This window comes from Eleginops maclovinus, chromosome 16 (genome assembly GCF_036324505.1).
Source record: "Eleginops maclovinus isolate JMC-PN-2008 ecotype Puerto Natales chromosome 16, JC_Emac_rtc_rv5, whole genome shotgun sequence".
NCBI classification, from domain to species: Eukaryota; Metazoa; Chordata; class Actinopteri; order Perciformes; family Eleginopidae; genus Eleginops; species Eleginops maclovinus.
In genome coordinates, this window is record NC_086364.1 from 18,996,864 (window position 1) to 19,022,204 (window position 25,341).

A 25,341-nucleotide genomic window follows, 5' to 3' on the forward strand; every position below is an offset into this window, starting at 1 on the left:
AGGAGAAAGGCCATAGCTCGATGGCAAAGAGTTTATGGAGATAGTTAGGTTATTAAGTAGGAAAGAGACGTGCAGTGTCTTGTCTGTGATATGCTTACTCTTGGGACTTAAATAACCCGATCTTCCAGTTAAGGTATGCATGCAGGTCTGGGTGCAAGAGTGTGCAGACACTTTGTCCGCATATGCCCAGGGCCGGCCCTGTGCGGGCACATCTGCCTCAACAGTGGCACAAAGAAATGTTCTAGCAATGTAAATAAAGAAGACGAGCAGAATTATGTAACTGTACATTAAACTGAAAAGCATATTACACACAGTAAATAAGATATACATCCATGTGAAATGACTTGAGAGTCAAACGCATATAACATACTATCACTATTACATACTATTACAAAATAGGATCAATGGCCTTACTTAAAAAAAAATACCAGCTGTTTGTTAGCTGTATTTAACTGGTACAAAGCCAGACCTTAAAGGGAGCTAACACCGCCCTCTATCAGCCGCTTGTGGGTTGATCATTGGTACTGTGTGCACATTAAGAAGCAGTACCATGCTTGCTTCAATAAGGGTAACTGGTTACATCTGCTCGCTACTTCCTCACTGCCAGATAGGTCCCTGCATCAAAATCCCCCGTTAGCTATCCTGACACCAAAATGGTGGAATGAGCGCCACATTGTTGGCAGCAGATAGTCTACATAACTTGTTTCGCTTGTGTTTTGTCCATTAAAACCCAACACACACAAAAGTTGCAGCACTTAAAGAGTTATGCACAACCACCTACATTGGTTTGGCTTATTTTAAGCGAACACAACTGCATTTTTCTTTCTGTTCAAAGTTTGTATTTTTATGGTTTTCTGCACCATGTGTAAGTCGCTTTGGATAAAAACGTAAGCTAAATGAAATGTAATGTAATTGGCATCTGCCCCAATATCTTGTTGTTGCGTGTGTGCATCCTACATTAAACACCGCTTCTACGGGTAAACTTGGAGAGGGTCTGTCAGACTCAGGGCTCCATTTTGGGCCCATCTCCTTTTTTTATCTGCACATAAATTCCCATGCCTTCACCATTTGCTCTATGGCTTCTTCTATCATAGCTACCCTGACGACAATCGATTAATTGTAAATTCCTTGGTCTGAAACCCAATTGGTCACACGCACCTCTACACGCCACTTAAAGTCCAACCTAACCAAGACCAAACTGCTTTTCCTTCCAGAATCGTAATGGTTTATTGCACTTATTGTAAGTTACTCTGCATGAAAACATCAGCTAAGTAAGGTTTATTTTAATGTAATACATGGTTTTACTTGGTCTGCTGGCAAATATTCCACAGTAGTCAATAAAACACTTGAAACAAGACACACACAATTAATATAGTTTTGTTCTTTAGAGTTCAACAATTGACCATTCAGAGTATACATTTTCAACTTCAAGTAACTCAATGAATAATAACATCAACGTACATTATAAAAAATACTTCCCAAATAAGGCTTAACCATTTTATGGCATAAATGGTAAGAAAAGGTATACATATTGACACTGCTCCCATTGGTAACGTAAACGTTGCTGGAGGACCGTAGGGAACTCTCTTTTAACATTGGATGCTATTATATATTTCACTTTTCTCAAAAGAAAATGTAATATTGCTTAAAGGCACAAAAAAAAAATGGTGTCCTTTCGATGCTCTTCATGTCATGAAATGTTTAGAAAACAATGTCCTTCATGTGAAAAACCCTTAGTGAAGTAGCTGTTTGTGTTGTCTTTCTCCCTTGACCTCATATCCTACTCGGGTATGGCTTTGGACACAACTTTACTATAAGGTCCGTACCGGCCAAACTTGTCTTTGCCAATCACAGCGACACAAACCTTGTGGCCGGGCTTGTATTTGCTAAGCATCACACACATGGGTAGTGGGATGGCTGCCACCTCCCCAAGGGCTGTCCAACTCGGAAAGACACCGCTACCTTTTACATTCTCCGTAGTGATGAAGAGGCTGCAGCAGGGACAGAGAGACACAATGAGAATTGGTTAGGTGAGAAATGAAAAAAGGGAGAGCTGTAGTGAAAACCAGTCACTGGCTGAGTTCTGCTTCCATCTGGTGGTCGTATGTCAACTTAAGCAGTATATTACTCAAGGCAGATGTGTGAGAAGAGGGTGTGTGATTGTAGAGCTATGATGGTAATATTATGGTTTGTCAGGTGTTGGCCCTATCTAGCACTAGAAATGGCCATTTAAAAAGAGCTGAGCTGAAACGACTCGATTTATCAATTGGTCGATGAATACAAAAAAAAAGAGAAGAAGAAAATATTCAACACATTCTAATGTTCAAGCTTCTCAAATAGAGTGAGATGCTTTCTTTGTAATATAAGTGTAAACAGAATACATCTGGCTTCTTTAACTATTTCAAAACCACTTAAAGGCCACACGTGACGATGCATCTGGAGGAGCCATTGTCCCAACTCCATTGAAAAAGGGCTTTAGATTGAAAAAACTGCAATCTGATAATGAGTTCCAAATGCACGGTACGAATATGCTCGATACTACATCCCCCCTCAGTGTAAATGGGGCATGGAAGACTTGAGCTTTTAAACAGATAACCTCTGAAATTCACCAATTGTTTCATGACACTTTAAATAGATGCAATGGAAATAGACTGCAGTTTGCTCATTTAAAAAGGTGAATTTCTGCACGATGCCCCATGAATCAGTACTGATGATTTTGAATTGACCATGAATAATGCTCCTTGTACTACGCACAACTTTGACTACTTGAAAAACCTCCCAAAAACAGTGATTGAGTTAGTAGGGATGTGTTGTGTTGGGCCATGTATTGGAAACATGGGATTAGGTAGCATGCATGAAGCCTTCCTCCATAATCCCTCATCCTGTGCTGTTTCTCACCAGTATCTATCCATGGGTGGTGCTGGTTGGCCTTTATCCTCCACGTCCCAGAGCACAGAGAGGGTGGCGGGGTTCTTGATGAAAGCCAAATCCACTTTCGGTCTCCCGGGGATGTTGTATGAAGCCACCTCCATGCTTAGGACGGGGGGGAAGGGTTTTAAGGGCAGAGGAGGATACGAGAGCGTGTCCTTCAGGGTCAGAAAAGGCGGAAAGGCAAGAAAAAGGTGAATGCGAGTAGCGAACACTCAAGTGAGTTGTTATTGTGTGTTAGTGTGAGTGTGTGTATTACCTGCTTGGTGTCTGTTTGCTTGGGTCTGCTACTATGGTCGGGAGAAAGACTTTCTGCTTTCACCCTCTTAGCCGTTGGTTCCTCACACTGCTTTGTTTCCTCTACTTTTATTTTTTCCACCACATGATCCGGCTCTTTCTTAATAAGTATTTGAGTTCCCTAAAAACACAACATACACACATTAACTAGACATTCATTTTTAGAAAAAGCTAATCCACGTTTCCCTTGCTTGGGTAGTTTTTAATTAGCTACTGATAAGATACGGTATTTATGCCCAGAATCATTTGGAAAGGATACATCAAATAATGAAGTATCTTACCTCACTTGCCGGAGAGCCGTTAGTAGACGGAAAAGGCAGCTCCTCTCTTAAATCAGCTATGGCGACCTTCAAAGCTTAACACGGATTATTTGCAGTGTCAAGTAACAGAAGGGACAGGAGAGAGTAGAAAAAAGGATGTGGTTATTAGTTCATGTAGTCGGTGACTCATTACTTAATTTGGGTCATTATAGCGGCTTATTTCGTCAGTTCTTTCTCCATTCATGGCAAAATACTATCGCCAGAAGCTACACTAGTTTAAAATGGAGCTATTCAAACCTCAGCTTGTATACATATATATATATAAATCTAAATATCTTACATTCATTGTCTTCTTGCATCTTTGTTAATGCTCTTTTCGTGCTTTTCTGGACAGAAAAAAGTGCAACGTTAACAGAATAAACCCCTCATTGTTTTACGAATGAGCAAACTACAGTTCACTCAGATTTTCTGAAAACACGTTTTCTCCTTAATAAACAAGGAGACACTTTAAAATGTGTATTTAACAAATTATTCCAAGATAAATTAACTGCATATTCACCATCATATTTAAGAGCTCCTCATTGGCTTCCATGCTCTCAATGCCTTTTTTGTCAACTGAAAATTAAATTGCATTAAATGAATATTCAATGAAATCTAACAAATGCAAACATTGATTAAAGCAGGCTTGCTGGCCGGGCTCTTACCAGTTGGGATTTCCATTTTTTTCCCCACAGTGTCTGCCCTGCAGGGGTGAACAAAACATCAACAATGTCTCAAAATACAAACCAAGCAAAGGTACAAATTCACAAGAGAGTTTTTCCAACTTTAATGCGACTGAACCTGGTGCGACGTACCTTTTCAAATTGACATCATTAAGAGATGGCCCTGGGCTCTGAAAGGCAATCAATTGTTTGGATCACGTGAGGCAGTGTTTACATCCCAAACTGGACATATTAAATCAATGGTATCTTTTGTACCATATTCCAAACAAACCAGACCAAAAAGGTTGGGAATAGAAGGAGTAAAAAGCAGGGTTTGAACTTGTATGTGTGTGTGAGCATCAAACCTCTTTCTGTGTCATGAAGGCGATAGCTGCTTCCGCTCTCTTGGTTACGGTGTTTATCCGTTCCTGAGGAAGAAAGGAACATTTTTCTGGTTTAAGATGAACTTCATAACCAGTTACAGTGGGGAGAACAAGTATTTGATACACTGCCCATTTTGCGGGTTTCCCCACTTACAAAGCATGTAGAGGTCTGTAATTTTTATCATAGGTACACTTCAGCTGTGAGAGACGGAATCTAAAACAAAAATCCAGAAAATCACATTGTTTGATCACCTACCAACCAGTAAGAATTCTGGCTCTCACAGACCTGTTAGTTTCTCTTTAAGAAGTCCTCCTGTTCTCCACTCATTACTTGTATTAACTGCACCTGTTTGAACTTGTTACCTGTATAAAAGAGACCTGTCCACACACTCAATCAAACAGACTCCAACCTCTCCACAATGACCAAGACCAGAGAGCTGTGTAAGGACATCCGGGATAAAATTGTAGACCTGCAGAAGGCGGGGATGGGCTACAGGACAATAGGCAAGCAGCGTGGTGAGGAGGCAACAATTGTTGGCACAATTATTAGAAAATGGAAGTTCAAGATGACGGTCTATCTCCCTCGGTCTGGGGCTCCATGCAAGATCTCACCTCGTGGGGCATCAATGATCATGAGGAAGGTGAGGGATCAGCCCAGAACTACACCGCAGGACCTGGTCAATGACCTGAAGAGAGCTGGGACTACAGTCTCGAAGAAAACCATTAGGAACACACTACGCCGTCATGGATTAAAATCCTGCAGCGCACGCAAGGTCCCCCTGCTCAAGCCAGCGCATGTCCTGGCCCGTCTGAAGTTTGCCAATGACTATCTGGATGATCCAGAGGAGGAATGGGAGAAGGTCATGTGGTCTGATGAGACAAAAATAGAGCTTTTTGGTCCAACTCCACTCGCCGTGTTTCGAGGAAGAACAAGGATGAGTACAACCCCAAGAACACCATCCCAACCGTGAAGCATGGAGGTAGAAACATCATCATCCTTCCCTCAGTAAGAACATTGAAGATGCGTCATGGCTGGGTCTTCCAGCATGACAACGACCCGAAACACACAGCCAGGGCAACTAAGGAGTGGCTCCGTAAGAGGCATCTCAAGGTCCTGGAGTGGCCTAGCCAGTCACCAGACCTGAACCCAATAGAAAATCTTTGGAGGGAGCTGAAAGTCCGTATTGCCCAGTGACAGCCCCGAAACCTGAAGGATCTGGAGAAGATCTGTATGAAGGAGTGAGCCAAAATCCCTGCTGCAGTGTGTGCAAACCTGGTCAAGAACTACAGGAAACGTCTGCTCTCTGTAATTGCAAACAAAGGTTTCTGTACCAAATATTAAGTTCTGTTTTTCTGATGTATCAAAAACTTATGTCATGCAATACAATTCTAATTAATGACTTAAAAATCATACAATGTGATGTTCTGGATTTTTGTTTTTTAGATTTAAGATTCCGCCTCTCACAGCTGAAGAGCACCTATGATAAAAATGACAGACTTCTTCATGCTTTGTAAGTGGGAGAACCTGCAAAATCGGCAGTGTATCAAATACTTGTTCTCCCCACTGTAGGCTTGGACACATATGCAGAATATATGCAAGTTTGGTTCAAAGAGATAAAGACGAGGCAGAACAAAAAATCCTATTCACAAGCAGAGGTTAGCATAGCGTGTGTGTACCATTCAAGTGGATTCAATCTAATGGGAAAACAAATAAGGAAGAGCCTGAAAAGCCTCCATTGGACTCCTTTATTTACCTCAATAACATAGGATGACCTCCCTGTTACACTCAGGCTTCTATGGGTTAGCTCTCCAACACATTATACATGATACAATAAGGGGCGGAACATTTCGAAGCATTTGACCAATCGCAACGGAGGCAGCCAGCTAACCAATCAGAGCAGACTGAGCTCTGGTTTCAGACAGAGGGTGAAAAAAGAGGTTGCAGCACAGGCAGAATGAGAAGGGCATGTTAACAGTAGAGGCACAAAATACAAATATGAACCTGAAAGTCACCATAATAGTAAGTAAACAAAAACAAAGTAAATAACCTCCAATTTTTGGATAGAGCTTTTGTAGTTGAGCGATTCATCCAGCTCCTGAATTGTTCCTAATAAACCCAGCAGCTTGTTTTCTTTCTTTTTCAGCGCAGTTTGAACCTCCTGCTCGATCAGCCTCTGCACCTAAATCATAAAAGAAAAGAAACTCCGTAAATGAAGGTTGTTGTTGTTGTGGTTATTGTTATGTTGCACTGTAATCATGCATTGAAATCATATATATTTAATCATTTAAAAAAAAGAAGCCTCTACCTCAGACTGGGACAACTTCATCTTTTTATCAGCGGGTCCAGAGGAATCTGATTTGGCGAACAACGTCTTCATTCTTCATACAGAGAAACACAAACCCACACCCACACCCACACACACCCACACACCACACGCACACACACCCACACGCACACACAAAGAATGTCAAGATTCACCAGGTATTTAGTTGATCATTGTCTGTAACTCTTCATTACAGGAGATTATAAAACTCACATTAATGTATCTTTGTCCCTGGAAATCCTGGAAATCTATCCGATTTGGCTAAACCAAAATGATATATCTCTTATCTTAAAGCATTTCTATCATACCTGGCAACATAAATGATCACGCCATGTGTCTCTTTGCTCTAGGAACATCTCTAAGAAGAGCCTTCCAAACACTCAGATTACAGTGTTTGGAATTTGGATACGGATGAGGCTTGACTGGGGTGAAACATCCATAAAAACACACAATGTATAGAAGTAAAATACCCCATATTACGTATTTTGTGGATTATAAAAAAGGCACTTGCTGTGAATGTATATGTTTGAGTTTGGGCATTTTTAAGCAGTTTAAAAACAGGTTGCCCAATATTGATTTTTGTCCATATCTGAAATGCCGCTATTTTCCAACGCATTTTTAATTGATTGATGATTCAAAGACAAATATAGGCACACTTTTTACACTAAATCAAGCACATTAAGTCCCTCCTTTAGTGGATTCATGCTATTATCGCAATAGCATACTGTCATTTGCAGAAATGGGATACAATGCGCTAGAAAATAGAACTACTTCTGCTACTTGTTCCCAAAACATGCCATTGTAGCAGATGCCAAATGCATGAATCACCATTGTCTGTGGTTAAACACCAGCAACTCAAGTACACAGTAAAAGTGACTCATTGAGTGTAGAGTGTAACAATGGAGACGGTTAGTTGTTAGTTGTGTTAATAAACACCACACAGGTTTTGGCATCCAAAGAAACAAGTTCTTTGTTTTTATTTTCTCAGAAGTTCTAAAGCTTATTTATGTTTTATTCAAACGTATTGGTCATATTAAAAGGAAGTGTTCATTTCTGAATGATGCCGATATTTCATTTTAGAGCCTTTAATCGGGTCCATATCATCGTGCATCGCTATTAGAGGGGTCATTAGTCCACTGAAGTCACAACTATCCCCCACTACTGACTTCGGGAGGGTGTACACAGACATCCATTCACTGGTCCAGCTCATCACAAGAAGGGCATTCTGAGGCTAGACAAACCAAACCACTGTCTGTAGGTAGATTAAATAACTGGCAAGATACAAACATTTATGAAGCAGTTCTACAAACAAGCACAATGCTGTCGAAGGTTAACTCACTTATCGCGCAGAGTCAGGGCCACCTCTGCATCACTTTTCAGTCCTTTTGAGGCCTTCACTTCACGCCAAGTGCTGATTCAATGTTCACTTGTGGGACGACAGTCTGTGACTCTTTCGTTTGGGGGAAAGTTTAAACTTCTTTTGATCTGATCCTGAGCGTTTGCAAATAGTTGGATCATGGGCATCTGCCATGTTTAACTACACTCCCCCACTTTTGAGGTTAAAGAATGTAGGCGGAGGCGGAGGACACTGTCATCAATCCATCACCTAAACGATTTAAAACAGCCACTGTTAGATGGTGTCTGTTGTCAGATGTTATTGGATTTGTTTCAGCTAAACTGCTATACTGCATTAAAAAGACAGTTTAGATATCTGTAACAAAAGAACATGGAAAATAACATTAAAATGAAAATGTATCATTTTAGAAAAAGGAATCAATTATATTATTTTAGATTTACAGCACCTTAGTAACAGCCAAATATAACTAACTGTTTTCACAAACTGTTAGAGCCTTGTTAAAACACACAAAATGAAAAACGATTGACCAGAGTCTTGACATGCAGATGCAGTGAAAGTGTTAGCAGTGACAGAAAAATTAACATTCGCCTCTGCTTTGTCAACATGGCTTCAGTAGTCCATAGTGGGATTTTTTCTTCAGATATTGGTTATTTGTCCCACCTTTCAGTCTGTGCAGTAAGTCCTTAACTCCTTTGCAGTGTTGCAAGCTGTTCTGTAAACACAAACACAGAAAATCGTACAAATTCATACATTTCGGTATGTGTCAATCTGCTCAATCTACCTACTTAATGACAAAAGCTGTCCAAACACGACTTGCAATAAATCAGATTGATATTTGTATGTTTAGTCAACTCTGGTGGCAAAAAGTTGAGAAACTTACGTGACATTTTAAAAATGTAAATTGGAACTCAGTCTGACTACTGACTACAATATATTTCACAACGCAACACAGTGTGTAATGTAAGTTTAAATGAAATATATGTATTTAGGATGAAGCCCTTGAGCCAAACAATCTTGGGTTCTGAAAATGTAGTACAAAAAAAACAAAATCCCAATAAAGTCCCAATACAAGCTGCAGACAAGACGACTACAAACACAACCCAAGGATGAGTGTTTACACATTTGAACATAACGCCTATAAGGCCACAGAGAGGCCATAAACCAATGCATTATAAGTCGTTTTACCCTTGTTTATGTGAAATATATATTCTACACTCATCCAACATACATTACAAAAGTGTATGTCTTTGCATACTAACTAGTTTAAAATAATCAGATTCTCGCTCTTAGTGTTGCTGCTTAATTCATTGGTCAATTGGACACCCACCATTTTTAGGTGTTGTTTTTAACACAGCAACAAGCTAGTATGCTAACAACAGTTAGCGAACATTAGCCGAAGCTTCTATTACATATCCCTTTATCTAGCAAAGAGCTGGTAAACAAGTAACAAGTACGCTGTATAACGTTTGCTCACAATACTCTCTGCCACACATTCCCAACGATTCAAATGATTTAAATGTTTGTTAGTAGATATTTTAGTATATTGTTTAACGTACCTGATTTTCGTCGGAGCGTTTCCGGTTTGTGGGTTCACCATCCGCGAGACATGCATTGAAAGATAACACGTGTATGCTACTTCCGGTTTGGGTTTTTCAGACTAAAAGCGCCATCTTCAAAAAAGTAACTAGGAGATTATACAAATGTAGATGTTTCTCTTATACTAATCACATATACAGTATGTCATGTAAGTCTTTTCTAGGACATTATTACACTTCCATGTTATTTGTAAACTGTAATAATGGTGAGATTTTTTTGTTAATGAAAACATTTTCGTGTGTGTGTGTGCGTGCGCGCGCGCGTGCGTGTGTGTGTGTTTCACTTAGGTTGTCCTATTCCTGTTTGAAGATCACTTGATTCATTCACAGCAATTTGAAATATTAAGATGACAAATATCATGAACACAAAGCAAGTTCAAACTGTAGATAAAGGATAACATAATTGACTATAGAGAGTATGGGATATCAAACGTCCTCTTAAAATTATGGCAAATAAGAAATTGTATTGCTTTACATTTGAAACAAACTGTATTCTAAACCAGATGAATGTTTCTTTTGAATGCTGAATATTAAGAAAGTAGTAATCTGCAGCATTGAAGAGATTGAAATATTGATCTTTCAGCAGGGAGGTGGAGTAGTAGGGAATAGGCAACCAGGCACTATAGTTATTGATGAGTATAAATGGAACATTAACACAATGACAAGAAAATGTATTCATAAGAAAACACATTTATTGAGATCTACATTTGATGGTTGGGGGGCAATAGGATCAAAAATAAACACCTATAAAGAGATTAGTCGTGTTGTTTTGAAACTGCTGTTTTGATCCAAAGTGAAAAAGCAGATCAGAAGCCATTGACAGTAGACTGGAGCAGTCTGTTCTGTAGCCTGAAACCATAAAACTATTACCTAAACATTGTGTAGTTTTCTTTCTGTCCACTGGGTGTCAATAGCAGACCAAACATTGTGTTTCATGACATGTGAATACATTATAACAGTCAAATATAAGCATATATCCGAAGCATTGACTGATTTTAATTATGGCAAATGTAATATTTATGATGATTTATTTGGCTAAACTTTTAAAAGGTTCTTAACGTTATAAACACTTAGAGTCAGTGTCAAATCTATTTTTTTGTGGATGTTACTTACCCCCAATCAATGTGGAAATAATACTTCATTAATCATTTTATATTTTCAAACAGGTTAAAACATTTTATTAAAAATCCCCATGAATGCAGTCCAGGCTTCAACGAGTCATATGCTCATGTGTCACTGTGGTGCTGTGGTTGTTGGTGTAGATTTACAATGACTAAGACACATTACATCTACATTGACATCAAACACACTACAGAACAATTATAACAACCATAAACCAAACCATGTCCAATTATATTCAAGAGTGGCTCTAATAGATCAACACTTAGAGGTGAATCCTGTGGTTGCTGTTGAATATTTGCACAGAACTCTAAATTGAGATCTATTGAAATCATTTTACATGAGATAGCAACTTATTTTTAATCTAAATCTTATTTAAAAAGGTCTTCAAAAAACAACTTGTATTAAAAAATGAGGCTTATTATTTAGTCGAACACTCTTAAGATGACATCTTCACAAAATCTTCTGAAAAAACCAACACAAACTTGACTTCCAATATGTTGTTTTGATCATTTTTCAAGTATCTCGAGATAAGAGTGAAAAATCTTCACTTTCTTTTCCATTATTGATGAAAAAGTTACCAGTCTGTGGACATAAACACATTCCTATCACAAAATAACCTGTGCACCAGAAGGATCCATCAAGTCCAAGCTGTACGCATGAATACCTGCTGGTCTCCCTTTGCTGTTACAACCCCAAACTAAGATAAAGAAAGATCAGACATTTTCTCAAATATTATCTCTATATTTCCATAAAATTAGAAGTATTCGGGGTACAGTACAGTAACACATTTATTGTTGTTAAATGCCGGAGCACAAATAGGAGTGTTAGAGATGTTTCAGTAATGGATCAAACAAACAGTATAGCCCGGCCAAAGAGGGAAACGAATATGGCAAGACTTAATTACTTCATACATCCTTTGTCACATGATGCTCAATACACAACAGTGGTTTTAAACAATAAATAGCGATGGATTTTTCTCAGTGAAGCTGTGAACAAACAAAAAGCGTAACAAAGAACAGTTCATTCTTATTTCAAGTTTGCACGTTCCTCTGTTGACAATTGAAATCCCGGATATCACAGCACATCATTGGTTCCTTTTTCATCATCAAAACACAAATCAGTAAAAGAAGAATACGAATAACAAATTAAAATCCTACATATTATACTTCAACTAGTGCCTCACTACAAGTCCTGCATGCTATGGTTAACATAAGATTTTTTTTTAAAATATGTTTTCATATAGATATTTTAGTCTTAGAAATAAGCTTTTGGCAATGACTTAAACTATACATACACAGCAAATATGTACAAATTCAATTCAATTGACTATAGATTCACAACAAAAAAAATATGGACCCTTCATAAAGTCCAGAGGCTGTGTCCCAATAAGACAAATCTCCCTACTTGTCTTTGACTTTTATCCTTCGTGATTAGGAATTTTATACAGATTCCTATGAACGGTCAAAAGGACACAATGAGAAAAGAGGACAGTATGTTGGAACAACGTCCTGTGTTGAAGCTAAGGGGGAAAAGTGGTCAAAGGATGGTGATAGCATGTTCTCACTAAATGCAGCTAGGGGCGTTTCCTATCCAAAGCAGTAACTACGTGGAGAAAGTGTGGTGCATTTGCTCATCTGAATCTATCCAGAACAGTTTGCAAAAGGGCATTTTTTGTCATATGTTTGCAAAAACATGTTTTATTAGATGTAATGCAAAATAATACGGTCAAACTCACTGTAGTTTCGTTCAGTCAACTGTTTAAAGTGTGTTTAGGGCACTTTTATGGAAAAAAAAAGTGTAAAGAAAAGTCAATTGTGCTAACTGGGTGTCTGGAGAGCCTTTGCCGTTTTGGTGATTTCAGTGAGAACAATGTACCATCAAGAAGAAGAAGGGTGTACAACAATTTGGGGCTTTAGGTGTGTAAAGTAGACAAAGATGTGTTGCTTTATTGTTGGAAACTCTGGTCCTGAACCTGAGACTATAAGTTATTGGGGGTGTGTTTCCTTTTCTCCACTGTTATAAAAACCTAAGGGAAAGAGACAGATTGTTAGCATGCTGGTTAGTTGAGTCAAAGTGTATGACTTTATGCATGTGTCCAAGTGTTCCTGTTTATATTGTTGGATATCTGCGGGCGTGTGCCACACATCTATTTGCGCTTCCTGAGCACCAGGTACATGAGGCCGCTGACTAGAGTCATCGGGAAGCTGATCCAGGCTAGGATGTAGGAGGAGCCGTAGGAGCCTTCCCGGAGACTGGCCACATGGAAACTGTTCTTCTGAGCCGTGTAGACGGACGCTGCGATCATCACACATAGAGCTGGGAGGAAGAGAGAGAAAATCACACTTGATGGTTGAAGAGGTAATTCAAACCCTTATATATTCAACAATCCTTTTGACACAAATGTGGGCCAGTTATGGAAGTAATATTTCCAAAGTAAGCTCCAGCAAGTAAGGCTTCAATTGTTGCGAGCTTTCTCCATAGCCAAATATGTATTGCTAAGGTGGATTACATTGCTTTAAAGCTGAAATCTCTCATTTCTTATGATGCATAGTGTATATTATAATGAAAAAGCATTGTTTGAGGGGTTCAGTGTCCACCTTTGAGAGGTTTCTTACACTTTGCCTTTTTTAACTGACTGTTAGGGATTTCAAATTTCAAGTTTTCGGGTAAGTTTGATGACATTTCATGCAAAATTCTGGAAACCAAATAACCACAAGTTGACACGATGACAGTAAAGACTCTGCTATCTTTCATTTAATGTGCGGAAAATAAAAGATGAATAATTTAACCCAACACTTAGGCTGGCTGAACATATTCATAGTCTAAAAGTGTGCATGAAGTCTGAAAAGGAAATGCGTGGCCATAAAACAATGTCACTGAATTACCATTCTTTTTTTACGACCCGGGTTTATTAGCAAAAACAGGAGGAAAAGTTGCTAATGACTACTAATGTGTTAGATGTGTGTGTGTGTCCCTCACCGGCCAATAGCTGGATGATAGCGGTGAAAATGAATCTGTCTCCCTGTTGGAGCTTGAAGAGCTGAAGGATGAAGACGAAGAAGCTGACGCAACATAAAATGGTGGCAAGGATCATAGTAGCCTGGATGGTCTGCAGGTACGCTGAGGAGAAAAGACAAAGGAGGTGTTACATACACAAACACAACACTTACAGAATACACACGTAGGCTAAACCACTACACACGGTCTTACCTGCATCAGCAGTATGGCTGTTCTCCACAGGATAGCAGGTGGAGTTACAGGAGTACCACAGGTCGGCGTAGACTACATCAAGGCCAGCCTGCGACACCACCCACCATGCCTACATAAGGGGGGGGGGGGTACAACGACGACACAACGAAGGTTAAAATCATGTCAGATTTCAATTATAAATGTTTGGAATAAACTCTAAATATTACGAATATTTGAAGCTTTTAGTATATACGCTAAAGATAGTAGTTTAGATTATTCCAGATATTTAAAAATTGGGTTTAAAGTCTATTGCCGGCCCTTTTTGTCTCATACTCACATTGTGAATGGTAGCAACAAAGAGCAGGATGGCTGCAGCCACATGGAAGAGGATGATGAAGGCTAAGATGATCAACATGGCTGCCCTTCTGTCCTGCGGGTCACCTGAATATCTAACAGGCTGCTTCAGTAGCCGTCTGTGTCTCTCACTGGATGATTGTACGTTCCAGTTTCTGGTGGATGTCAGTCCTGTTGGATGGTTTGTGTGTGTGTGTTTACGCTGGTTGTCACACACGTTGGTTTGCAGGTTGAAAGTCGGGATAGGATCAGGGTCCGTCACATGAAAGGAATCTGTAAAGAGAAACGTAATTCTTTAAAATCTCTGGAAAGATTCCTCCCATGTGTATCATCAGCACACATCAAACAGACAGAAGAACCTATTGCAGAAGTCCCACTTACTTGGCAACCTCAATGTGAAATATTTTGGATATACCCACAGACAACCTGTGCCATATTAACTTACTCATTTGACTTGTCTGGAATCACTTTTGAGTAAAGGATACTTAAGGGAAAAGAATTATCGTCCATGTTTTTTATGTGACCTTGACCTTTGATCACAAAAGTCTAATCAGTTCATACCTGATTCAGAATGCATGTTCATGCCAAATCCTGAGAACTCATGTCCGAAGATACAATTTATCTGAAAAAAAATCGTGTTTTTTTTGCAGTTTTGATTTATCTTAGAAAGATAAGAGTAATATGAGTTACAGATAAGTATTGAAGTTGTGTAAATGTTCTGTCAACATTGTTGCTGTAATATTCTGACCACCACACCACTGATTTTGAGGACATCTTGCAGGGTTCATTGCTGAATGTTGTCAAATTATTCAAATAAAACAGAGAATATGAAGTCTAGTGGAAAGGCCATATGTGCTAAGAACAACTTCTACATCTGCAACCAATTAAGTACAACAAACAACTATGAAGAATCCAGGGTTAATAAAATAGCCAGAGAAATATTTGTGGTCTAAATTTCATATCTCAAGTTACAGATGAGCTTAGAGGTGGTGTATATACAGTATGCACGGCAAACTACGTGTGTGTTTAAGAGTGTGCATGTACGAGAGTACAGTATGTGGGAGTGGGACTTGTTGATAGAAGGGAGGAGTTGACTGTTTACATGTTGAAATGGGCAGCCTGTGCTCTGTTCAGGCTTGGATGGTTTGGATTGTGTCCAATGCTGCGTTCATTGCTATGAAAGTTACGCGTGAACTTTAAGGAGCTTATGATATAAATCAAATATACTTCTGGTTCATGCCAGGAATTGCATTTACCTTAAAGATATGAGACACACCCTTGATCGTGACGCTAAAAATGAAGCACCAGCGGTCAAAGGTCACTGAAAATGAATGAAACACTCCTTACATGTTGGGGAAATGCACTGGTTTTACTTTAGTTTTGGTGACCTTGGTTTTTGCAGCTATATAACACAAACAAAATTTGAAAAGGTGTACTTCAGACAACCCTGTTGACAGTCATAACAGGTGTGTGTGTGTGCGCCTCTGCTACAGATATGATCATCTGCTGAAGCCTGGAGTAAAGAGTTCCACTTATTGTTTGTTTTTGTTTTACTTTCCTGTTTTTGTTCGCATGCACTATTAGGAAAATCCATTAAAATACCGAATACATTCAGGAACCCCCGAGTTTGTTTGTCTAGGGAAGCGCTTTGCTCAGCATGTAAAATGCTTCCTTGGTATCATTCTGTAAACATTCATACCTGCATAAATAATCACACAAGACAGGATATTTCTCTCCGACCACATAAAAAGGCTGTTTTTGGAGTAAAAACATTCCCTTTACTTCTCTCTGTATACACTGTACACATCAAACTGAGCCACACCACTGTGGGGATATTGCAGTCGAGATAAAACATGTGCATTCATTCAGAATCAGCCAAAAATATGTTCAGAAGCTGACCAGGCAAACATGTTTAAAGGCACATGTGAGTGTAGAGCACACACACATACACACACATGCACCGAGCCAGACAGCAGAGGAATTAGGCCTCTCCGCCAAAATGGAGTCGCAGTAAAAACAACTTCTCCCCGCCGACAGGAAGCAGTCCACAGTTTGTGTGTGAGAGCATGTGGCTGTGGGGTGTGCCAGAGGATACAGGCCACGTCTGAGTTGGGGGAAGGGTCGGGGGCAAAGGGGGTAAACAGTAAAACAGGAGGTAAGGGAACATCAAAAGAGAGTGATTCACTTTGATTCAAGAGACACTGGGTTTAGGGTTTAGCCACAGGAATGTAAACAGCAACATCCTCCTGATCATAATGCTCAGAGCATGAGACTGAAGTCGACAATAGCCTGGCAACACACACGTTAATTTGCACCTGAGGAAGAATCTGAACATCGCAGCTGAACTGAGCATGGAGTGGCATTTGATGAGGTTGAAATGCATTTTTAAGATTCCCAATGTACAGAAAGACAGCATTACGTTGAATGGTGTAGTAGTACAATGCTCCATATGGAGTTGTTTTATTTATTTTTACAAAACATCTATATTTAGAGATGTCTACATTTTCTGCATTTTGTGGAGGGATGGATGTGTGTGAGTATTTGTGTCAGGTCACACCGGGTGGGAATGTGAAACCGTCCTTATTTTTAGGACTAGCAACGGCTTGCTGGGGTCGGACTTTGGCTGCTCAATAAATTCCCAAGAAAATTGGCCAATTATAACATTTCAATCACTGTGTCTCTAGGGTGGCCAATCAGACCAGAGGTTTGACCTCAGAGGAAGACATAAGAGCAAAGTGAGATGCCTGGAAAGGAAGGAAAAGCAAGAAAAACACAGGGGGGCCAAGGTAAATACCAACCATTTCAATAAGTGCATCCGTTACAAAGCATCTCTCTGGTAATTGAGTCCAATCTGACCTGCAGTGACATTCTTTGAAGCAGCAATTACACACACACACACACACACACACACACACACACACACACACACACACACACACACACACACACACACACACACACACACACACACACACACACACACACACACACACACACACACACACACACACACACACACACACACACACACACACACACACACACAGGTCTGATTCCATCTGCAGCTGCTGCCTCGTCTCAGTAAAGGGAAGATGAAGGGAGGAGCGGAGAGAAGGAGGGAGGAGACAGAGAGAGGGAGAAGGGATCCCCATTGGATGGAAATGGAGGGAAGCGAGAAAAACAAAAACAAGAGCGTAAACGCACACACAAACACACACTCTGATGTACACGCACATACTGTATACTGTATACAACACAAAACCGCAATTATATAGCCCGTCAAGTAACTCACGAAAATGAGAGACTCACAGACACAGTTCACATGATTAAAGTTAATTAAAACTATAGAACAAACACATGAAAGCATGGTGATGACTGAAAGAGCAGACAGAGTATACACCACCAGTATTTATATATTCACTTCTTCAACTGTTCAAACTGTAAATGATCATATACAAGGGTCATTATCCCAGAAATCTACAATTACGCTGATTTATTATTGTCATCTTTCTCTTTCAGGTGACAAAAATGTAAATAAAGTTAGCTTGTATGGGGGGACGATAAACCACACCCAAGTCCATAACTCTGATTTAATTGAGGATATATTATGATCCAAAAATATAATAATAATCCTTTTAAAATGAAGAATGTATGGAATTTTCGGGCGTTATAAGACACCAAAGATAAATACATCTACTTCAAACTGGTCCATAAGTGATACACACTCTGTTTGCTTCTTTTTTTTTCAGCCATTGAACACACCCGACACACACACACATTCACCTAAATGTGGAGCCCAGTATTCCCCGGGTCCTTGGGAACGGTGATAGTAAAGTGGCCGATAGTAAAGTGTGAAAGCACTGATACTCACCTCTGACACCAGGCAACAGCTGCACACACACACACACAAATACACACAGATCACACGCATACTGCATACATTAGCCCTGCTGGTCTGGAATGCATAACACGGATATTTCAAGCCTTAACTATCACAATAGACGTACGCACACACAGAGGGGTACCTTCCTCAGCTGTTGTGCGTCAATCAGCAGAACAAGTCACTAACAGTCTTCCTCATATAGTCAAAATACATCACTCAACATCAATAAACATATCTGGATTGGGAAAACAGGCTAATAATTGTTCTTTTTAGTGTGAAGTTAATGTTCTTAGACCTAGAAAAAGTGGGTTTATATCTGGTTTACTAGGATAAAGGTGAGACACCAAAACTGATGCAACAGCAGCATTACACCACTTTAAGTCACTTTACATTAAGCATGTTATCTTGAATTTTGTTAGCTCTTAATGGCAGCAAAATAATGCCATGCCAGAAAAAAACAGATCAGTATCGTTTTAAAACATGGAAAGTTAAAGTGTTATAAGTTGTTTTTCACATTACAGGAAACATTCAAACCGTTTTACATTACAGCGGTATAGGACTCAAAGTTTTGCGTTAATATATGATTGAATTAAACAAACAAACTAAAAGTGTATATATAGTGTTATATTGTTAAGTTTGTGGGCTATCATAAATGGAAAATACATTGTTATAACATGAAGATGTGTGGTTATAATACACAAAGACCTCGTTAGGATGTCAAAAGCTAATAGTGTTTGACGTTGTAAAGGGTAATACTGATGCGTTTTCTATTCTGGCATGGCATCCATAGGCTTCCGTAGATCTTGATGCCGCTGTTATCCTTTATGACATTGAGAAACTCTGTCCCATGGCTAAGTAGATCCAAATACATGAAGGAAAGATAACAAAACTGTAGTTGTGTGTATTTGCGTACGTAGTCTGACATGTTTCCCCTGACAGGCACACTGGATGCCATTCCTCCTCTCCACTCAGCCTTATAATAGGAGGCTGGGGGACTCAGTGCAAGAGTGCAAGTGTGTGTGAATGCAGATTGTGTGTGTGTGTGTGTGTGTGTGTGTGTGTGTGTGTGTGTGTGTGTGTGTGTGTGTGTGTGTGTGTGTGTGTGTGTGTGTGTGCTGACTGATTCCCTTGCCTGGTGGAAAATGCTGACTTTTAATGTCCTTCCTTTACTCTTTTCATAAAACACAAAGCCACAGACTTAACTGGGCCTCCGAATCTCACTCCCCCGTCTCTCTCACTGTCCCACTCTCTCTTTCTCTGTGTGTCTCTCTGTCTGTCTTTAGCCATGGAAAAACTGATTGAGGAAGAGGAAAAGACCAAAAGGGCTTCCAGTGGAGCCCTCCGGTCCCTCATGTGGTTGTACAGTTTAGACTTAATATGCAATATTTCCTCCGCAAAACCCTCTGTCTGGAATGCTTTGTGGGATTCCCTACATGGGTATACTAGTGCTTGAATTGTGTGTAAGCCAAACTAATGCGACGTGTTTAATTGACACCATTCATTTTTTCTGTAAGGACAAAACAGTTGGAATGAAATGGAATTGCAGAAGATTGAACCTCACAGATCATTTTGCTAGATTTTACAATGAGCACACTTTTTATTTTTATAGCTCTCTAATTTCTCTTTACTCAAATCCTGCGTCAGTAGCTGTGGGAACAACAAAAAAAGTGACACCTTGCTGTAATTGCTGAGAAAAGTTGCCTCATTTTGTTATTCATCATTTGCAGAGTCATTTGAAGGTGTGTTCACTGAGCCCGCAACAACATTCACCACAAATGATGGCTCTGGAAAAAGGAATGCAAATGCACATTTAGATAATAATTAATTTCCAAGGTCAAGGATGAACCCTCAGGTTTATTTGTATTCTAATTTCCCTCCGGCATGACTTTACAGTTCCTAAATTGTATTAATGTGTTGTAAAAGGGACAACCACATGTGTGCGTGTGAGTTTGTGTGTGTGTGCACAACAACAAAAGCCAAGCCAAAGCTTATTTTTAGAGAAAACACAAAAGGCACGTCTTCCCTGGAGTGGAGCCAGAGACCAAACAAAGCTAAAGGAAGAGCTCATAAAAACTTGAAGAAAACCCACAGGCAGAGAGACCCACACACAGTTCGGTTTAAAGATGAATGAAGAGTCATTGACCCCAGAAATGCAAGTACAGAATTACAAACATAATGTGTGACAGCTATAATCTTTTACATAATGGATTTACAAGACCCCTTTTACGACCAACCGGCTGCACTAAGCTTTGTGAAGCAAAAAGCAAACGGGATGAAAGACGTCGAGATAACTTTACTATTTGCACATCTTTAACACTAAAGCCAACTATTTGACAATTTGGCTTCAGGGTGTCATGGAAGGATAAGCTATGGTGGCTGTGTCCCAATTCAGGGCCTAGAAACAAGTACAGTGCACATTTCTGGGAAAAGTTTTGTACAAACAAAGCTGTCCAATTTCATTTGTCTCTTTCAAATGCAGACATAAAAACTGACATGTTTAACTAAAATGTGGAGTATATCTCATAGGCAGTTTTGGTGTTTGCAAGCCTAGCCCATCTTTGAATGTTAGCAGCCAATTGAATGGCTATTTTCAGTTGCTATCAAAATGGGCAAACTGCTCCGAGCTTACATTGTCAACCAGGTTAAGAAATGATAACGGCCTTCTGAACCTAATATTTGTAGCCTCTCTACCAATATCAATGTTGATAACCAGTGCTAAATGGCAGTTTTTTAGACTTTGCTGTCAAATGCCATACGTTAGGTGAAAGCTAAACATTGAGTTTGTCATTCTGAACCCAAACCCTAACCCAAAAAGGGCAGTTGAGGGAATACCAAATGGGGCAACAACCCAACCAAGTATGTTGTAAAGCTGACCATTTTATGAGACAATATATTTATAAGACAAAATTGGACCGTATTGTACATTGTAAATAGAAATTCCCCCGGTGGAAAACGGATTATGAGTTCACACCAATGATGCATTCACAGCCCGACTCAACAACAACACTGCTGTTTCATATTAATTTTGCATAATAGACAAGAGATTTTATTTCTGAAAAGACGTCCAACATAACTTGACATTTACTGCATATTTTCCCATTAGCCCAAAATAAATCACTCGTCCTGCATTATTCATAAAAAGTTATGAAACACTGGCTGCTTTGAGATCTCAAAATATTTGAGCAATGATGAGTTTTGAAGAATACCAAGAGAGAATGGAAAATCATTGTGTGTGTTTGAGCCTGTGAGGGTGTGTGTATGCCAAGACTCCTTCAGGAATCAGGAACCTAAATTGACAAATGCACACAGAGACACACACGCATGCACACAACTGCTTCCCTGCTGGGTTTAAAGGCTTCCCTATGAGCAGGAATTCTTTCATGTTGGACACTAACATGGTTTGTTAGGGGTGTGGGTGTGGGTGTGTGTGTGTGTGTGTGTGTGTGTGTGTGTGTGTGTGTGTGTGTGTGTGTGTGTGTGTGTGTGTGTGTGTGTGACAGCACTGAGTAATGGCTACCACATGGCGGAGAGAAGTTGGGAACACCTTGATGGAAAGGTTACAAAAGAGATCTCCATCTTCATCTGTTTATCATCGCCCCAATTCTCTTCCTTTTTTTCTTTTCTACTCTCCATCAGCACTCACTTCACAATTGTTCCCTGATAGTTTTCATCTGTCAGCACCTTTTAAAACCTCACACCCCCTCACTAATCCTCCTCCTATCAAATATCACACGCCTCTCTCCCCCTGCTGCATTCAGCGTGACTTAAAAATACTTTCAAATTAACACTGACACTCGAAGCCCAAAAGGGTTCCCGCGCTGTCCAAATACTTCCAACTACAAAAATGACTTCTGCTTGTGGAGAATTTGGCAACTGCACGGATGAGACTGCTACAGACCATTAAGGTCGTGCAGGAAAAACCTGACTCTGGTGGAAAGAAGCTTCCACGATACACGCTGCACATTTTAACTGACATTTATTCAGCTGCTCGTTTGTAGTTGTTAAACACGATACTTTACATAATTGTAGGTTTTATCACTTTGGGGTTCATTTTGCCAAATTAAAAGCTGGAAGAGAAGAGAACAACTCTGTTGGTTTTAATAAGAGTGGCTTAGTCATTCTCCAGTTACATTTCATTAAATGCGTATGCTGTTGTAGCTGTAGTATATTTCCAATTTTAATGAGGTTCTCCTTTCAAACCAGTGTCACAAGTACACCATGAGGGAAAATCAGGTTTCATAATCTACCATCTATTTGTTTTTTCATCTAGGTCTGCCATTTCCAATACCATGAGTGCAACAGATAGGCATGTTCACACTGGGATGTAGAATAGTTTTCGAACAGATTGATGCCTATTTGTAACCTTCCCGTTGCATATGACATGATCGCTTTCCTTAGATTGCTCATAAAAATGTGGCCTGATGAGGATGAGTCTCCATTGCTGCAGCCCAGTCTGACAAGTCTCCCTAAACCATGCATGGAAAACCTGCACCAAGGTGTTGATTTCAACCACAAGAGGGCACCCCCCCAATGAAGGGAGAATGCAACAGTTATCACCTGCCTCATCAAAAGCAAGATGCAGATCAGTCAACAAGGAAAGACAGAATTATAGGGCAAATACACTTACATGGGACCCACACAGACGATCTGATTCTGAACACATATCTTAGTTGAACATGGTACAACTGTTTAATGAAACACTATGAAATATATGAGTTTCATTGGAATATAATTCAAATTTAGAGTGACCACATGGAGAAACTAACAGAAACAAAGTAGTCTTCCATCATCATATATAACTTAAGGTGCCTACTAGATAGACAAATGCACATATTTATTGTGTCCATTGCAAAAAAAATGGCAGCTTAGATTCCCTCACAATGCACTAAACATTCATTCACAGCACAGACGCATTTAAAACACACACACACACACACACACACACACACACACACACACACACACACACACACACACACACACACACACACACACACACACACACACACACACACACACACACACACGGCTGACAACGCCCCTTTCATTTCCAATTTCTGAAACTTGGAGCCACTCAGCAGAAGTTATGGTGTGTAATAATACCCAGAGGGAAAACACGACAGCCAAGGCATCCTAAAAGTTTTAAAATATATAATCAAACTAAATAAAACTCTCAGTTTTTTCAAGACAATTTTCCAGAGGTATTTTAGGAATAGTTTATAGTTGCTGACTTCAAATATTCCAGAGCAGAAAATAAGGACCGTTAGGCTAAAATACTCACCAGAAATGGTAAAGATATTAGTGTTATTGGTATATTAGAAAAAGCATTTCAAAGCCACATTGGATTTGAATACGCTATGAATCTCATATAGAAAGTTCCGTCCAGCATTCAAACAATATGCAAACCGGAAATAATACGTTTAGGATGCTTACCGAGTTTGAACAGGGGAAGGGGGGAACACTCCAGGTGCGTCTATGTGAAAAGGGATATTAAACTGGATGTGTTTTTTGCAGGAAAACAGCTTCCAAACGCGACAAAACGGCAGCTGGTAATCTCGCTGGTAGTTCCAAAAAAAGTTAGAAACGCACGTTCTCTGGACCCGCTGTCGTGAGCGCGCGAGGGAGGGCTCGAGGGGGCGGGAGCTGGGTGTGGTCTTGGACTTTAATATGTCATCTTGTGTGTGAGTAGATGTGTATGCGTGTGTGTGTGTGTGTGTGTGTGTGTGTGTGTGTGTGTGTGTGTGTGTGTGTGTGTGTGTGTGTGTGTGTGTGTGTGTGTGTGTGTGTGTGTGTGTGTGTGTGCGTGCGTGCGTGTGTGTGTGTGTGTGAGACACATGAACGTATTGGTGACAAGAGTTTGGTGTTTTAGGAGGGAGAAAAGTGACTATAAAAAAATAAATAATAGCATTCAGAGGGGAAGGTTAAAAGTCTGTGTTTCCTCGCATGACAGGCAGACTGATGGAGGAGGAAAGAAAACAAAATGTCAGACAGAGAGGGAGACAAAAGGAAATTAAAAGGATAAAAGGGGATAAAAAGTTTAGAAGAGGTTGGAATGAAGCTTGGAAAAGATAGTGAAAAGGAGCAAGAGGAAGAAAAGTGGGTGAAGAAGAAAAGAAGAGGTGGAAAGGAGCATAAAGGTTTTTTGCAGATCTGTACACGTCTACAGGTGACATTCTCCTTTTTATACATGTTTAATCATATCGTATATCCAAGCCATGTTTTATAACCCTTGACATTTTTTTATTCTTAGTACAGGTTGAGGATTCCAGTTAATACAGTTGTTTTGCCTTTAATTGGCTGGCCATCAACTTATTACAATCAACAGTTTTTCCCTTTCGCTGCCAGAAACGTAAGAGTGATCACTTCTTCTTCTGTAAATAAAGCATTCATTAAAAGGCTTGAACACTCAGCAATCTAGATTGTAGAAAAGTAGATTTTCTGACGCTTTTTGTCCAAGCATCCTCCTTTTTTTCTTCAAACAGAGGTCTCCACACATCCTGTCCTCGCCCAAGTCAAACCCCAGCAGCTGTTGCTTTTTTTTTTTGCTGTCATTTTTACGCACAAGAACATATTTGGACACAATGCCCGAGTGCTCCAGATCATGAAAAGACCCAAAACCCATCGTTTCACCTCTTTGAATTATCAAAGTCTAGTATTTTACATATTGAAGGAAATTCATGTGGTTTTGTCAAAGTTTGAAGTTGTCCTTTAAAGAAAAAGACAAATAACATTCAGCCTTGCGCAAATACTTTTATTGACCTTTTAGGCTTGGGTTTGAATACGAATTCCAATAGCTATGTGAAGATCGATACCACTCTCCTGTTTATTTGTAAATATGTAGCCAGCAGCTGGTTGGCTTAACTTAGCTTAGCTTAGCACACAGGCTGTAAAAACGGAACACAGCTAGTCTCAGGCCGAGAATAGTCTTTTTTTAAATAGTTGCATTAA

General features: G+C 39.7%; 2 protein-coding genes across 4 annotated transcripts; both read right to left on the reverse strand.

Annotated features, from left to right (window-relative positions):
- Positions 1 to 1,366: 1,366 nt before the first annotated feature.
- Positions 1,367 to 9,883, reverse strand: atf7ip2 (activating transcription factor 7 interacting protein 2). Of its 3 annotated transcripts, none has more exons than XM_063904255.1 (14): positions 9,807 to 9,883; positions 8,911 to 8,962; positions 8,233 to 8,499; positions 6,876 to 6,948; positions 6,618 to 6,749; positions 4,552 to 4,614; positions 4,340 to 4,377; positions 4,190 to 4,227; positions 4,045 to 4,100; positions 3,826 to 3,871; positions 3,507 to 3,580; positions 3,188 to 3,346; positions 2,899 to 3,086; positions 1,367 to 1,991 (listed from the first exon to the last, which is right to left on the reverse strand). In XM_063904255.1, exons 4-14 carry the CDS (start codon positions 6,945 to 6,947, stop codon positions 1,781 to 1,783), a joined length of 1,077 nt encoding a protein of 358 aa, XP_063760325.1. In that variant the 5' UTR covers position 6,948; positions 8,233 to 8,499; positions 8,911 to 8,962; positions 9,807 to 9,883; the 3' UTR covers positions 1,367 to 1,780. The 3 variants fall into 3 exon arrangements, with proteins under 3 accessions (XP_063760325.1, XP_063760326.1, XP_063760327.1); XM_063904256.1 differs by having other exon boundaries at positions 6,876 to 6,973; positions 8,230 to 8,499; XM_063904257.1 differs by lacking the exon at positions 8,233 to 8,499 and having other exon boundaries at positions 9,807 to 9,854.
- Positions 9,884 to 11,737: 1,854 nt separating this feature from the next.
- emp2 (epithelial membrane protein 2) lies at positions 11,738 to 24,021 on the reverse strand. The gene is made up of 5 exons (XM_063904824.1): positions 23,827 to 24,021; positions 14,494 to 14,783; positions 14,178 to 14,286; positions 13,947 to 14,087; positions 11,738 to 13,283 (listed from the first exon to the last, which is right to left on the reverse strand). Exons 2-5 carry the CDS (start codon positions 14,569 to 14,571, stop codon positions 13,114 to 13,116), a joined length of 498 nt encoding a protein of 165 aa, XP_063760894.1. The 5' UTR covers positions 14,572 to 14,783; positions 23,827 to 24,021; the 3' UTR covers positions 11,738 to 13,113.
- Between the last annotated feature and the right edge of the window lie 1,320 nt (positions 24,022 to 25,341).

Bases quoted from the DNA above. Each gene is read 5' to 3' on its own strand.
- atf7ip2 (XM_063904255.1), bottom strand. From the start codon at position 6,947: ATGAAGACGTTGTTCGCCAAATCAGATTCCTCTGGACCCGCTGATAAA. The intron at 6,750-6,875 runs GTAGAGGCTTCT...TTTATGATTTAG, and splicing joins TGAAGTTGTCCCAGTCTGAG to GTGCAGAGGCTGATCGAGCA. The intron at 3,347-3,506 runs GTAAGATACTTC...TTGTGTTTTTAG, and splicing joins ACGGCTCTCCGGCAAGTGAG to GGAACTCAAATACTTATTAA.
- emp2 (XM_063904824.1), bottom strand. From the start codon at position 14,571: ATGTTGATCATCTTAGCCTTCATCATCCTCTTCCATGTGGCTGCAGCC. The intron at 14,287-14,493 runs GTGAGTATGAGA...CCCCTTATGTAG, and splicing joins TTGTTGCTACCATTCACAAT to GCATGGTGGGTGGTGTCGCA. The intron at 14,088-14,177 runs GTAAGACCGTGT...TTTTCTCCTCAG, and splicing joins CAGCCATACTGCTGATGCAG to CGTACCTGCAGACCATCCAG.